General features: G+C 45.4%; 1 protein-coding gene across 1 annotated transcript in view; it reads left to right on the plus strand.

Annotated features, from left to right (window-relative positions):
• SIK2 (salt inducible kinase 2) overlaps window positions 1-14,351 on the plus strand; it is a 115,493-nt gene that overhangs the window by 58,627 nt on the left and 42,515 nt on the right. The window contains exon 5 of the mRNA XM_030220744.1: window positions 13,383-13,507. Within this exon, the coding sequence (XP_030076604.1) occupies window positions 13,383-13,507 (125 nt within the window). The remainder of the gene's footprint in view (window positions 1-13,382; window positions 13,508-14,351) is intronic.

Consider the following 14,351-nt stretch of genomic DNA (forward strand, 5'->3'; position numbering starts at 1 on the left):
TTATATTAATTTTTGTCCCCAAAAATGCGCTAGGTCTTATTTTCAGGGGCTGTCTTATTTTTCGTGGAAACATCGGGGTTGGCCCACCCGCCCTCCATCACTCCTGGAACTAACCTTAAACGCCTCCTTTCACCTTCGCAGCAAGCAGCAGCAGGGCAGGCCACGCCACTCCTTCCTTCCGTGTCCCGCCCTCGCCTGACGTAACGTCCGCGAGGGTGGGGCACGGAAGGAGGTCTGCCCTGCTGTTGCTTGCTGCGAAGGTGAAAGGACGCGTTTAAGGTTAGTTCCGGGAGCGACGGAGGGTGGGTGGAGGGGGGCCCGGTGACCTCGGGTGTGGAGGGAGGCCCGGGGGCGGCCTTGTCCGGCTCTCGGCGGCCCTGCTTTCAAACAAAAATTTGCTAGGTCTTACTTTCGGGGGAGGCCTTATATCTACCAATTCAGGAAAACCTCTACTAGGTCTTATTTTCGGGAGATGTCTTACTTTCGGGGAAACAGGGTAGCAGTGGGAGATAAGAGCACTTATTGGTACGGTAGCAGCCTGTGCAGTGACATAAGGGGGAGCTGCTCAGTATTCAGTTTGTGATGAGGCTCAGCTTTGGTAGTGGTCTCCTGTCCACCCCCTGCCTATGCTTTCCGACAGCATCTCTTGCACCATAGTTTTCTCCTTTCCTCTGCTTTATCTTGATCTATTTCAGTGCAGCCAGATCTTCCATGAAACTAAACAGGATCTTGAAACCTCTATAGGTTGTAGGCTTACGTGAAAGGAACGGCTGATAGGAGGATATGTATGTGTTCGATTTCTGTACAGACTGGTGCATATTATAGAAAAAGAGTTAAGCTTTTTTTTTTTTTTTAATTCAGGAGCTACAAAAAAAAAAAAAAACGTTATGTGAAATCCAGAGATAGCAGGGGCTCTTTGGCAACACACAGGAAAATGTATTTGACAAAGGCTAGGCGCATTCTTTCTCTTCCATTCTGTATTCTGCAATTCTTTTTCATTTGCAGTGAATAAACTAAAGCGTTGGCCCCCCGTGTAGCTCCTTTACAATGACATTGTCACGTTAACCTGGCTCAGTTCTTCCTCTGTCACCGACGCCATGACTTTGGATGAGCCGCAGCCTGTACGCATAGCAACCTCTTTTTTGGTGGTTCCAGTTGGGTCTCTGCAGTGTCCTGTTCTGGCTTCTTGTTTTGTTCTTTTAATCCTCCGTTTGTCTGGAATCTCTGTCCTGGATTCTTGAACCTGCCCTGGCTTCCTTGATAGTTGACATAACCCACACATAGACTTCTGCAGTCCTCCTGCCTCTGCTCCTCACTTGACCACTTGACAAGCTGCTATAACCTCTCTCCACCTTAGACTCTAGCAGTGATGGCAGCAGTAGTGTTTGGTGATTTCATTGGCCCCCCCTCGGGGGATTCTTTGAATGCATACTGCCCAAGGATTCGGCTCTCTGAAGGGTAGACCTCCTCTTAATGTCTTCCATTTCTCAGAAATAGACTGGAGTTGCTGAACCTGTGCCAGGATTTCTGGGAAGACCTGTGGTGATCCCTTTCAGGTATATGAAAAAGAGAGATACAAAACTGTTTTAACATCCTCTCTCCTTTCTTACTCACTGACACTTTGTTTGCATTTTGGGCTGCAGGGAGGACTTTAATGTGCTTCTCCATGCACTCCCTAGGCCTTTTATAATAATGGGGCAAGGCCCTCCTGCTTGTATTTTAATGTTGTTAAGCCTTTGTACTTGCAGCTTAGTCAGAACCAGGGCTGGGATTTGGTGCCACGAACCTTCATTCACAGTTAACCTGGGGATTCTTTCCCTATTTTGTTCTCCTCTGACATGCCTAATCTGGCTGTTGCTGTAAGGGTCTTGCCTCATGGCTCTGTATGGAACTCTGCACCTCGGGGGCTTTAAATCCAGCCACTAGATGTCAACTGTAAACTATGCCAAGGATCTTTGTCCCTCCCCCCCCCCCCCCCCCCCCAATCTGTGAATGCAGTTTGAGGATTGAACTCAGGAGAGGAGGAGGAGACCTTGTACAGGGCAGTGCCACCAAACTACCAGATTTAATACAATAATCCCCCTCTACTGTCTGAAGCCAGAGAACTGTTAATTTCCATATCCTGATCACTTTAAAAAAGCTGAGGTGTTTAGCACATGAGGCCATTGGTATATCAGCAGCAGCTATGCAGTCCCCCTCTAGCACACCAGTTGCTTAATTGTTTGGGGGGGGGGGTTGTTGTGTGTGTGTGAAATGTTCAGCAGAGCAGAAGAATGTCTGTGTCAGTGTGACTAGTGGGTGTGACTGTGTAAGCACAGGCAGGTGACCCAAAAGCATCTTGTGACTTGGCATTGCATCCTTCGCACTCTTCACCTACCTCAGCTAATCCAGCCCAATAACAGAGAAGCTGAATTGGGCTCGTGTGCCACATTGTGAGAGCAGTCAATATAAAAGTGAAGGTCCGTAGAACAGATCAGTGCCTCTACAGTAATCCTTTGGAATTCGCTGCTTTCGGAGAGAACGAACTGGCCTAATTGTTGCTAGGTTAGAATAATCCTACAGCAAGGCCACTGTGAGAAACCTATGGCTCTTTACTTGACTTCAGCTCACACCTTCTTCAGTAGTAGCTAAAGGTGATTTATGTTCAGGTACTAAAAGTACTTCCCTGTCCCCAGGGGGCTTAAAGTCTAATTTTGTATCTGAGGCAATGGAAGGATAAGCAACTTTCTGAAGGTCACAGCAGTGGGATTTCAGCCAGGATCCCCTGATTGTCAGCCCTGTCTAACCACAGAGGGTACTCCTGCCACCTATTAAAGCAGTGACGGAATAAGCAGCAATACATTGTATGCTGGTGAAGCACTTTCAGGAACAATATGTAGGGAAGGTAACATTCAAAGCCATAATCATACTGGGACAGACTGAAGGTCCATCAAGACCAGTACCCTATTTCCAACAGTGGCCAATCCAGGTTACAAGTACTTGGCAAGATCCCAAAACAGTACAATACATTTTATGCTGCTTATCCTAGAAACAAGCATTGGGTTTTCCCCAAGTCCATTTTAATAATGGCTTATGGACTTTTCTTTTAGGAAGCTATCCAAACCTTTTTTTTTAAACCCCGCTAAGCTAACTGCTTTTACTACATTCTCTGGCAACGAATTCCAGAGTTTCTGATTCGTTTTAAATTTACTACTTTGTAGCTTCATTGAGTGCCCCCTAGTCCTAGTATTTTTGGAAAGAGTAAACAAGCAATTCACATCTACCCGTTCCACTCCACTCATTATTTTATAGACCTCTGTCATATCTCCCTTCAGCCTTCTTTTCTCCAAGCTGAAGAGCCCTAGCCACTTTAGCCTTTCCTCATAGGGAAGTCGTCCCACCCCCTTTATCATTTTCATCGCCCTTTTCTGTACCTTTCCTAATTCCATTCATTTTACCCACAGATCAGCAGCTGGAAGCATTTCTAGCTGCTTTCTCGTTCTCAGTTTCCAAAGGGAAAGTGTGTGCCTATTTTCATTTTCAAAAACAGTGTAGAGTCTATAGATTACCAAAAAGAAAGTGTGGACTTTGCACCTGTTTCAACAGCCTTAAAATGTCATAAGAACATAAGAATAGCCACACTGGGACAGACCAATGGTCCATCTAGCTTAGTAGCCTGCTTCCAGCAGTGGCCAATCCAGGTCACAAGTACCTGGCAGAAACCCATTTATGAATACTAAGTAGATAGCTGTATGATGTATCTTTAGACTATTTGCTAGTAAGTTATAAGTGCAGTGATGTGCATATTGTGTGTTCTGGTTTTATTTGTATGCTTCTCTTAACTGACTTAGAAGAAGGAAACCCAGTTGATTTTTTTTTTAAACACGCTTCTGATGAATAGAGCAGCAAAATCTACTGCAAGGGCTAATATAGGTGTCCCCCCCTCCCCCAAAAAATCACTGCCAGAATTCAAGAACGAGATGGAGTGGTGAAGTCTCTACAATGCCACTGCATTTTTCATGGGTAATTTTATAAAACTTGTAAACATACACGCAGTGGCGTCGCGAGGGCAGCTGACAGCCAGGGCGGGTCGCCGCTGCGCACCCCCCCCCCCCCGGGTGCAATGCGGCGCACCCTCCCCCTCCAGAGCACAACCCCCCCCCCCCCCCCCCGAGAACATACCTGGAAGGCGGTGAGGGGCGGGCAGGAGAGCCAATCCGCTGATTGCACACCGCTGGGGGGTGTCGGCGCCTCGCTGGTTCCCTGCTCTCTCTGCCCTGGAACAGGAAGTAACCTGTTCCGGGGCAGAGAGAGCAAGGAACCAGCGAGGCGCCAACATCCCCCAGCGGCGTGCACCAGGGGCGGACCGCCCCACCGCCCCCCCCCCCCCTTCCTACGCCACTGCATACACGTGGAAACACTCATTCGGGTGTCTTTTACACAAGCACAAGGCCTGCTGTTATGTGACCTGTGCATATTTTTCCAGGGATGGAGGTGTGGTACGTGTAATTAAAAAAAAAAAACAACACACATATACACCCACTTTTTTTCCTATTGGAGAAGGGATACATTTTTGCAAAATCAATTGTACACTTTAAAGAGAGGGTTCTCGGAACTCTCTCATACTCGTGCTCCCCGTGAATAATGTGATTAAATTGTATGTGTTAACGTGTTACAGCAGCTGATAAAACACGGCTGTAGCAGTATTTACTTTCCACATATAATAATGTAACATTGGTAAAGTAATGAGGGAGGGTGTGTATTTGGCTGCTTGCATTTTAAAGATCTTATGGTACATGTAATGCTAGGTTTAGGGTAAATACAAAAGGAGCTGATATTTATTTAGGAGAGCAGGAACTTGGCGCTGGTGCTCTGTTCTGAGACTGTTACACTTCACTCTCACAGCGAGGTTTTGAAACTGGTAGGAAAGCGCGAGGCAGGTGAAATGGAAGTGTCTCTCCAGATCCAGTGCAGCTTTTAATTGGCTTCAAACAGCATGGGAGGAGACTTTTTTTTGACTCTGGATACCTAAATGGAGGTGGCCTGTGAGCATCATTGTATTCATCCCTCCAGAGCAGGATAGGGGCAAGATGGCCCGGCTCTGAATGAGAATGTGCAGCTCCCTCTAGACCAGGCTGACGGTGTCTAGAATGGCAAAGAGAAAGCCATAAAGGATAGAGTGAGTTCAAAAGGAAGGGATATGAAGGAAGGAGTGGAGGGAACAGGGGGAGGGAGGAAGAGGAAGTGATAGAATGGAAGGTGCGGATAGGAAAATGGAGGAGGGAGGGGAGCAGGAGTGATAAAGGAGGCAGAGCTAAGTTTTCTTGATATCACTAACTGTGTCGCCAACGGCAGGATGTATAGAAGAATTTTAGATCTGTTATGACTATCCACGATCGGTGGAGTTTTTAGGGGTAATTAGAAGACAGTGACAAACTGAGCCAAAGAATCGTGTTTTTTGCCCTTACCAGTGGCTGAGAAGCTACCTGCCCCCAAGTGCGAATTCGGTGATTCACTTATGTAGGGGCAGACTCCCAGAGGAGCTTATTAGTGAGTTAGCATTAATTAAAGGCGGCTTGATGTTAAGAGCTGATCCCTTTTGCAGGCTGTCTGTGCCTTCCTTTTGAGGTCCTCCTCATGCAGGTAATAGAGAAATTCTACCACTCTCCTATGAATCTCACAGAGGAAATGGCCTTTGCTACCTCATAGGGTTATTTTAGAAGCCTTATTTTGCAATTTTTCACATTGAGTGGCATTTATATGTGTATATTGCATATCTATGCAAAAACATAGTTCAGAAAGCCCCTATTTATATATGGAAATACAGAGTAAAAAGTAGACTTCAAGGGGGCGTAGCTTAGGTAGGATTCCCCATTTCGAAAAGGAAATACAAACCAGGTAGAGACTTCAAGGGAGCATGGCTAGGGAGGGATTCCCCATTTCACAAAGGAAATCAGTACCAGGTAGAGTCTTCAAAGGGGCATAGCTAGGGTGGGATTCCCCACTTCACAAAGGAAATACATGTTTGTGGGGAAAAAGTTCATGTCTGTTTTTACACCTGCTCAGCAGCACATGTAGGTTTAAAAAAAAAAATCTTGCTTCAGCCAGGGCTTTACATGAAAGATTAATCTTGTGTGGTTTTTGTCTACTTCTGAAAGAAAAAACAACAGACTAAAATTGCAACCTTGCTTATTTAATTTGTGGCATCTACACTTTTATGTGTCTAAAATGGGGCAACTACAAGTAGAAGCTGCAAAATCGCCTTTGCCACTCCTTTTTTTTTTTTTTTTTTTTTTTTTTTTCCTTCAGCATGTTCTCTCTGTGAAATAGCTGCTCCTGCACATGCCAGCAAATACATGTGCACTGCTGCATATATTTTAGCACAGGCTCTATATTAAAATACTGCTGGAATTGTGCATGTCCTGACCTGGATGTCTCAATTCTGATGCCTGTGTCCTTTCGTAAAATAGCGCTTCACACCTGTTGAAACCAAAAATGTTCATTGTAATGTTCTTTACTGCTATGTTTTCACCACCGGTGCTAGGGTTTCTGGTGCCTCTTTACAACCTATTAATTGAGGCACTCTTCTCCCCTTGCCCAGTCCAGCATCTCCCTTTTCTCTTCCTTCCCCTCCCCCCCCCCCAAGTCCAGCATTGCCCCTACTTTTCACCCTCCCCATCCATCATCGCCTTCTCCTCTCAGTCCAGCATCTCCATTTTCTCTTCCTTCCCCTTCCCCCCCCCCCCAAGTCCAGCATCTCCCCTACTCTTTCCACCCTCCCTCTGATCCATTCAACGTCACCCTCTCCCTCCCACCCCAGTCTAGCATTTTTCTTCAAACCTCCCTCCCTCTTCGCCTGCTGTCTCTGCACGTGTTTCCTTTATTACTGCTGCGGGTCTAGAGATACGACCGACTGTGGCAGCCAAAGGAAGGGCGGAGGGGATCGACCTGGGCCCTGTGATCTGATGCCCGCCCTACTGCTCTCTAAGCCAGTGATTCCCAAACCTGTTCTGAGACCCATCTGCATACTCTGCCTCCTTGGTATGCAAATCAATCTCATGCATATTCATTATGGGTATCCTGAAAAATTCACTGGTTAGGGTTCCGGAACCCCTGTCCTAAGAACAGGCCAGCACACACCTAAATGTCAGCTTAGCCCCCCAACCTCACCCCACCCCCATCCATCTGTACCACATTTACTGATGTTGTGCCAGCCATGCTGGTTGGGTTGAAAGGCTGTTGGGTTGCCTGGTGGGACTTTCCAGATTATGAACGGGCCAGCATTTTAGTCAAACAGAAAACAGTATTCCTATCCTGGCATTCGAACCCTGACCCCCCCCCCCCCCCTCCCTCTTTAAGTTAGTAAAAGGCAACATGGAAAGTTGATTACCCAGCTTTCATCCTGCACATTCTTTTAGCTGGGTTAAAGGGATGTTCCTGGAGATGTGTTTAGGAAAGTAGAAGGCATGCATTTTACTTCTCATATGTACACATGCTGATTTAGCCCTGCTTGGCTGCCTGCAGAGATAGGAGGTGCAAAGTCAACATTCTTGTTCTGTGCGCAAACTTTACACTAAGTAACTTTCAAAAAGAAACTGCCTTAATGCTGCTGTTGCTACTTAAAATTACTATCGTGCAGTCAGGTGTGCACAGCACTGTATTTTATTTATTTATTGTATTTGTATCCCACATTCCCCCACCTATTTGCAGGCTCAATGTGGCTTACATAGATTTGTTGACTTTGTCATATCAGGATATCAGATACAGTTAGTAGTGTGTAGCGATCAAGAAAGGGAAGAGGGAAGAAGGGAGGGAGTGAATCGGATAGCTGTATAAGGTAAGCTTTCATAGTTGAGAGGGTTGGTGAGGTGAGTTAATGAGGTTGTGTACAGACAGAGTCCTTTCTCCATAGTTTAGGAGTTTACTTTGTAACTCAATTTTCAAACTTTGTAACAGTGCATGAATACTAAGCATAAAGACTATTAGTATCATGCTGCCAGCAAAGTTGCTCCCCTAGCTAAAAAGGGCCTGAATGAAGATTTACCCCTTTCCCTCCAGTGCAGCTTGAAGCTTGCATGGCTGCCATAGTTCACCTACTTTTTGGCCCCTTGAAAAGGAGGCCTTGTCTTTTGAGTGTCTAAGTCTGGAGAGGAAGATAACATATGCCCAAGATCTGCAGCATGATGAAAATGGCCATATAGGAGAGACATTTTATGAAATTGGTGGGAGGGGAAGGTTAAATGTACTCATTTTAAGTAGTAAAGCTGAGTACTGCCATCTCCTTGAGCAGGAGGACATGGACTGTATCTTGGTAAAGAAAGAGTAGCCATTGGCACCTTTTCTTGGCATTCTGCTTGTCACGTGGAGGGGCATAATCGAACGGGTCGCCCAAGTTTCCCAGAGGGTGTCCTCACAAAGGGGCAGGGAAACCGTATTATCGAAACAAGATGGGAGTCTATCTTTCATTTTGATAATAACGGTCGGGGACCCCCAGATCTCAACATTTAGGTCGACCTTAGAGATGGTCATCCCCGGTTTTCAGCAATAATGGAAACCGAGGACGCCCATCTCAGAAACGACCAAATTCAAGCCATTTGGTCATGAGAGGAGCCAGCATTCGTAGTGCACTGGTCCCCCTCACATGCCAAGACACCAACCGGGCACCCTAGGGGGCACTGCAGTGGGCTTCACAAATTGTTCCCAGGTGCATAGCTCCCTTACCTTGGGTGCTGAGCCCTCCCAAAACCCACTACCCATAACTGTACAACACTACCATAGCCCTAAGGGGTGAAGGGGGGCACCTACATGTGGGTACAGTGGGTTTTGAAGGGCTCACATTGGGGATGGGCCTGGGTCCGCCTGCCTGAAGTGCACTGCACCCAGTAAAACTGCTCCAGGGACCTACATACTGCTGACATGGAGCTGGGTATGACATTTGAGGCTGGCATAGAGGCTGGCAAAAAATATTTTAAAAGTTTCTTTTTTTGAGGGTTGGAGGGAGTTAGTGATCCACTGGGGGAGTAAGGAGAGGTCATCCCCAATTCCCTCCAGTGGTCATCTGGTCAGTTCAGGCACCTTTTTGAGGCTTGGTCATAAGAAAAAAATGGACCAAGTAAAGTTGGCCAAGTGCTTGTCAGGGACGCCCTTCTTTTTTCCATGATCAGCCGAGAACGCCCATGTGTTAAGCACACCCCAGTCCCGCTTTCACTATGCTTCAGACAAGCCCCCATTAACTTTGTTCGTCCCCGTGATGGAAAGCAGTTGAGGATGCTCAAAATTGGCTTTTGATTATGCCGATTTGGGCGACCCTGGGAGAAGGACACCCATCTTCCGATTTGTGTTGAAAGATGAGCGCCCTTCTCTTTCGAAAATAAGCCTGCAAGTCTCCTAATGGGTGATGGGGTATTAGGAGGAGTAGAGACGAAGGGAACACATTTGGTGTGTCTTTCTTAAACTTATGTGATTAGCTCTTTTAAGAAAATTAACTTCATAAGGTAGCTTTCTAATTCAGATACCGTATGTGAACAATGAGAGGGGCCCTGCAGTCCGGTCTAGAAGCTCCATATCTAAGGCTTTCCACCATTTCAGTCTAATGCTGTGGCCAGCGACCTGTTGTCTTCTAAGGAGCATAGTTGGACAGACAGGGACCTAATGCAGCCTCTTTTTGCAGGGTTCCTGTCTAAATGAGAAATCATTATGTCATTAACAACACTGGCTGGTGAAGCCACAAGTAAAAATGTGTCCCTGCTTAGTTTGTGGTTCTCTGATAGTGAGGAGTATATTCATTTGTTTCTGATGATGGTGTTTCCATAAAGGAAACAGTGAATGTCCCAAGATGCTTCTAGGCTGCTATTTATTTATTTATTTTAAAACCTTAGTTTGGTTTGTGTGAGGTGAGACTCAAGACTGAATCAGGAGCCTGCCCAGTGAGTTTGGTAAGACAGGCACAGATACAACAGCTCACTTCCAGCCCCAGTGTTTGTTTCCCCCCCCCCCCCCCCCCCCCCCCAGTGCCACATGCTGCTCACATGCCTCTGGGCCATTAAGAAGGTTCTTAGGACTGGCCCAGCTGCCTCACTCCTGTTTACCAGCACTGCTGACTTTGCAAGATTCTCTGACTCGTGCCAGCAATTTATAATGCTAATAATAACTTTTTGGATCCATTAGCCTACGTTTCCAAATGATGCTCAAGGTGGCTTACAGCATTTGAGTAATTCAGGTACAATAAGTCTGTAGCTTAGAGGGTTTTTTTAAAAAATGTACAAACACTTGATATACTGCTATTTGCAGTTTACAAGATGTTAATAAGAAAAAGAAAAAAGAGAAAACTAAGTAGAGAAAGTTTGAGCAAATAGACAAAGTTTTAAGGGATTTTTTAAAGGAGGGAAAAGAAAGTTATAACTTAATAGTGATGGACAGAGTATTCCATAGTTTGGAAGCAGCATATGAAAAACCAGTTCCACGAGTGATGTCCAGCCATATAGTGAAGGGGAAACAAAGCTGCAGAAGGTGGTGTTGAGAGGAACGTAAAGTGCGAGATGGAATTAGATTTGTAATTATAGTCTGTTGCGCCTAATTGTAATCCTTCATAAACAAGGCTTAGAAGTTTTTCAACTGAAGTCATGTAGAAGCAGGCGGCCAGTGTTCTTTCTTGAGTAGAGGTACGACTTGGTCAAATTTGTGTGCACCATGAAGGAGTTTTACTGCAGTTGATTCTACTAGTTGGAGGTGCTTGAGTGATGACAGCAGAAGAGAATTACTGTAGTCTAAATGTGATATGACTAGTGACAGTTATAAGAGACACTCTGAGCCGAGTACCTGAGGCAGTGAGAGACAAGGGGGTAATTCTGTTAGTGAGCACCTCTTTTTAGGCATCCCAGTGCTCTGTGGCGAGGTACTGTTCTATAACAGCACTTGGGTGCTTGGATTACCTTATAGCAGTGGTTCCCAAACCTGATCCTAGAGGCTCCCCAGCCAGTCAGAATATCCACAATGAATATTCATGAGTTTTGCATGCAGTACCTCCACTGCTTGTAAATATCTCATGAATATTCATTGTTAATATCCTGAAAACCTGACTGGCTGGGGTGCCTCCAGGACCAGATTTGGGAGCCACTGACTTTACAGAATACTAACGTAACCCAGCATCATAAGTACATAAGTATTGCCATACTGGGACAGACCAAAGGTCCAGCATCCTGTTTCCAACAGTGGCCAATCCAGGTCACAAATACCTGGCAAGATCCCCCCAAAAAGTACAAAACATTTTGCTTATCCCAGAAATAAGCAGTGGATTTTCCCCAAGTCCATTTTAATAATGGTCTATGGACTTTTCCTTTAGGAAGCCGGCCAAACTTTTTTTTTTTTAAAACCCCACTAAGCTAATCGCATTTACCACATTCTCTGGAAATGAATTCCAGAGTTTAATTACATGTTGAGTGAAGACAATTTTTCTCTGATTCGTTTTAAATTTACTACTTTGTAGCTTCATTGCATACCCCCTAGTATTGCAATGCCTTACATTTATGCCTCCAAAGTTACACCAGCAATAGACCTGGCTTAACCTCCCGCGGGAGGTGGTGGAGATGAAAACGGTAACGGAGTTCAAACATGCGTGGGATATGCATAGAGGAATCCTGTGCAGAAGGAATGGATCCTCAGAAGCTTAGCTGAAATTGGGAGACGGAGCAGTTGGGGGGAAGAGGGGGTGGTGGTTGGGAGGCGAGGATAGGGGAGGGCAGACTTATACGGTCTGTACCAGAGCCGGTGATGGGAGGCGGGACTGGTGGTTGGGAGGCGGGAAATACTGCTGGGCAGACTTATATGGTCTGTGCCCTAAAAAGGACAGGTACAAATTCAAGGTAAGGTATACACACATGAGTTTGTCTTGGGCAGACTGGATGGACCATGCAGGTCTTTTTCTGCCGTCATCTACTATGTTACTATGCTATGTATATCCTGCTTACTCCTAAGCAGCTTAAAAAACAAAAACACACAAAATCCAACACAGAGCCAATCATAATAGCATAGCATGTCAAATATAATGAGGTACATCTTCAAACATCAACAAAGGCTTGCAAGAATAGATATGTTATCAACACCTTTTTGAATTGCTGCAAAGTGGAACACAATCGCAAGTGTCCAGGAAGTTTATTCCATACCAAATTTCCCATGCAGTGGGCATTGTTTCTACAAAGCGTATACCAACCAGCAAAGGAACTGAAAGATATCCTGCATTCTCAGATCTCAATGATCTTTATGGTGTATGGAATTGCACTGTCTGTAACAGATAAAATGGTCCATTAAAGCATTATACTGCCAGAAGCCAATGTAGCTGCTTCAGGCCCAGTGTTTATCAGTTCAAAATTAGAGCGGCCAAGCATCATCTGCACCGCAGAATGCAGCAAGGGTGGACATAGCAGACTATGTGTATGTGGCAGCCCTGCCCATACCCCTCTCATGCTCCACCCATGCACAGCCTTACAGAATAGTGCTTAGTTGCTACTTAATGCATGTGGAGTGGAGGAGTGGCCTAGTGGTTAGAGCACCGATCTTGAAATCCAGAGGTGGCCGGTTCAAATCCCACTGCTGCTCCTTGTGATCTTGGGCAAGTCACTTAACCCTCCATTGCCTCAGGTACAAACTTAGATTGTGAGCCCTCCTGGGACAGAGAAATATCCAGAGTACCTGAATGTAACTCACCTTGAGCTACTACTGAAAAAGGTGTGAGCAAAATCCAAATAAAAAAATAAATGTGAGTGTACAGTTACCCAGAAAAGTGACGGTATTCTGTGCATTTACATGCTCAAGTGGCCTCCCTGTTACAGGATTAAAAGTGGTTGAGCCAGTTTGCAGGGCTTCAGCTGCTCTTGAAGAGAAGAGGTGCATGGTAGTTTATATAATCTGATATACTGCTCTTCCTTTGGGCAATAATAGAGTGGTGTACCATGGTTAAAATCAAGTTTAAAAGCAAGGAAAAAGAACGTCATGCCATGACAGAAAAACACACTTGAGGTGTTATTCTGTGGGAGTTTCACAGTGCTTAGTGAAGGTAGGGTAGCAGGAGTGTTGGAAGAGGGCCTGTAAGGAGGGAGACTAGCAGGAGCATTGGGCCTGTAAGGAGGGAGACTAGCAGTGTTGGAAGAGGGCCTGTAAGGAGGGAGACTAGCAGGAGCATTGGGCCTGTAAGGAGGGAGAGTAGCAGGAGCGTTGGGCCTGTAAGGAGGGAGAGTAGCAGGAGCGTTGGAAGAGGACCTGTAAGGAGGGAGACTATCTAGCGTGCAATGCCTGAGAACAAATAGTGGGGAGCACTGGCCCTCTGTGTTAGTACCTACAATCTTTTCATTGATTTTTGTTAGTTAAAACAGTTTTGGAGATTTGTTTTCCATTTTCTTTCTCTACAGATTTTGGCTTTGGAAATTTCTATAAGACAGGAGAGCCTCTGGCAACCTGGTGTGGAAGTCCTCCGTACGCTGCTCCTGAAGTCTTTGAAGGTCACCAGTATGAGGGACCTCAGCTGGATATCTGGGTATATTTCCATAATAGCTGCTACTTGAAATGAAATGAAACCTGGTATGGGAGAGCTAAGGAGCAGGGCTTTGAGCCTGCCAAAGCTGCTATAAAATAGGGGCTTTCCAAGTCCTGTCATCCTTTAGTCAAAGAAGAACTGAAATTATGCCTCAGACAGAATGAGTCTTCCATTAATAAATCTATGCTAACAAATGGACAAGCAATCGCTATCCAGTCATCGCACCATCTGCCCTTGGCAGCTAACTTGCATTTTCAATAATTAAATCATGCCATGAATGAAGTCATAATATCACCAGCATATTTCCAACTAACTCTAGAGACACCCATGTATTCCTTTGGGTGTCTTCCAGCGTTAGCACACTCTAATTTTTAGCGCATGCTAAAAACGAAAGCATAAGTACATAAGTATTGCCATACTGGGAAAGACCAAAGGTCCATCAAGCCCAGCATCCTGTTTCCAACAGTGGCCAATCCAGGACACAATATACCTGGCAAGATCCCAAAAAAGTACAAAACATTTTATACTGCTTATCCCAGAAATAGTGGGTTTTCCCCAAGTCCATTCAATAACGGTCTATGGACTTTTCCTTTAGGAAGCCGTCCAAACCTTTTTTAAACCCCGCTAAGCTAACCGCCTTTACCACATTCTCTGGCAACGAATTCCAGAGTTTAATTATACGTTGAGTGAAGAAACATTTTCTCCGATTCATTTTAAATTTACTATATTGTAGCTTCATCGAATGCCCCCTAGTCCTAGTATTTTTGGAAAGCGTAAACAGACGCTTCACATCTACCCATTCAACTCCACTCATTATTTTATAGACCTCTATCATATCTCCCCT

The sequence above is a fragment of the Microcaecilia unicolor genome, chromosome 12, assembly GCF_901765095.1.
Source record: "Microcaecilia unicolor chromosome 12, aMicUni1.1, whole genome shotgun sequence".
In the NCBI taxonomy this organism is placed as follows: Eukaryota; Metazoa; Chordata; class Amphibia; order Gymnophiona; family Siphonopidae; genus Microcaecilia; species Microcaecilia unicolor.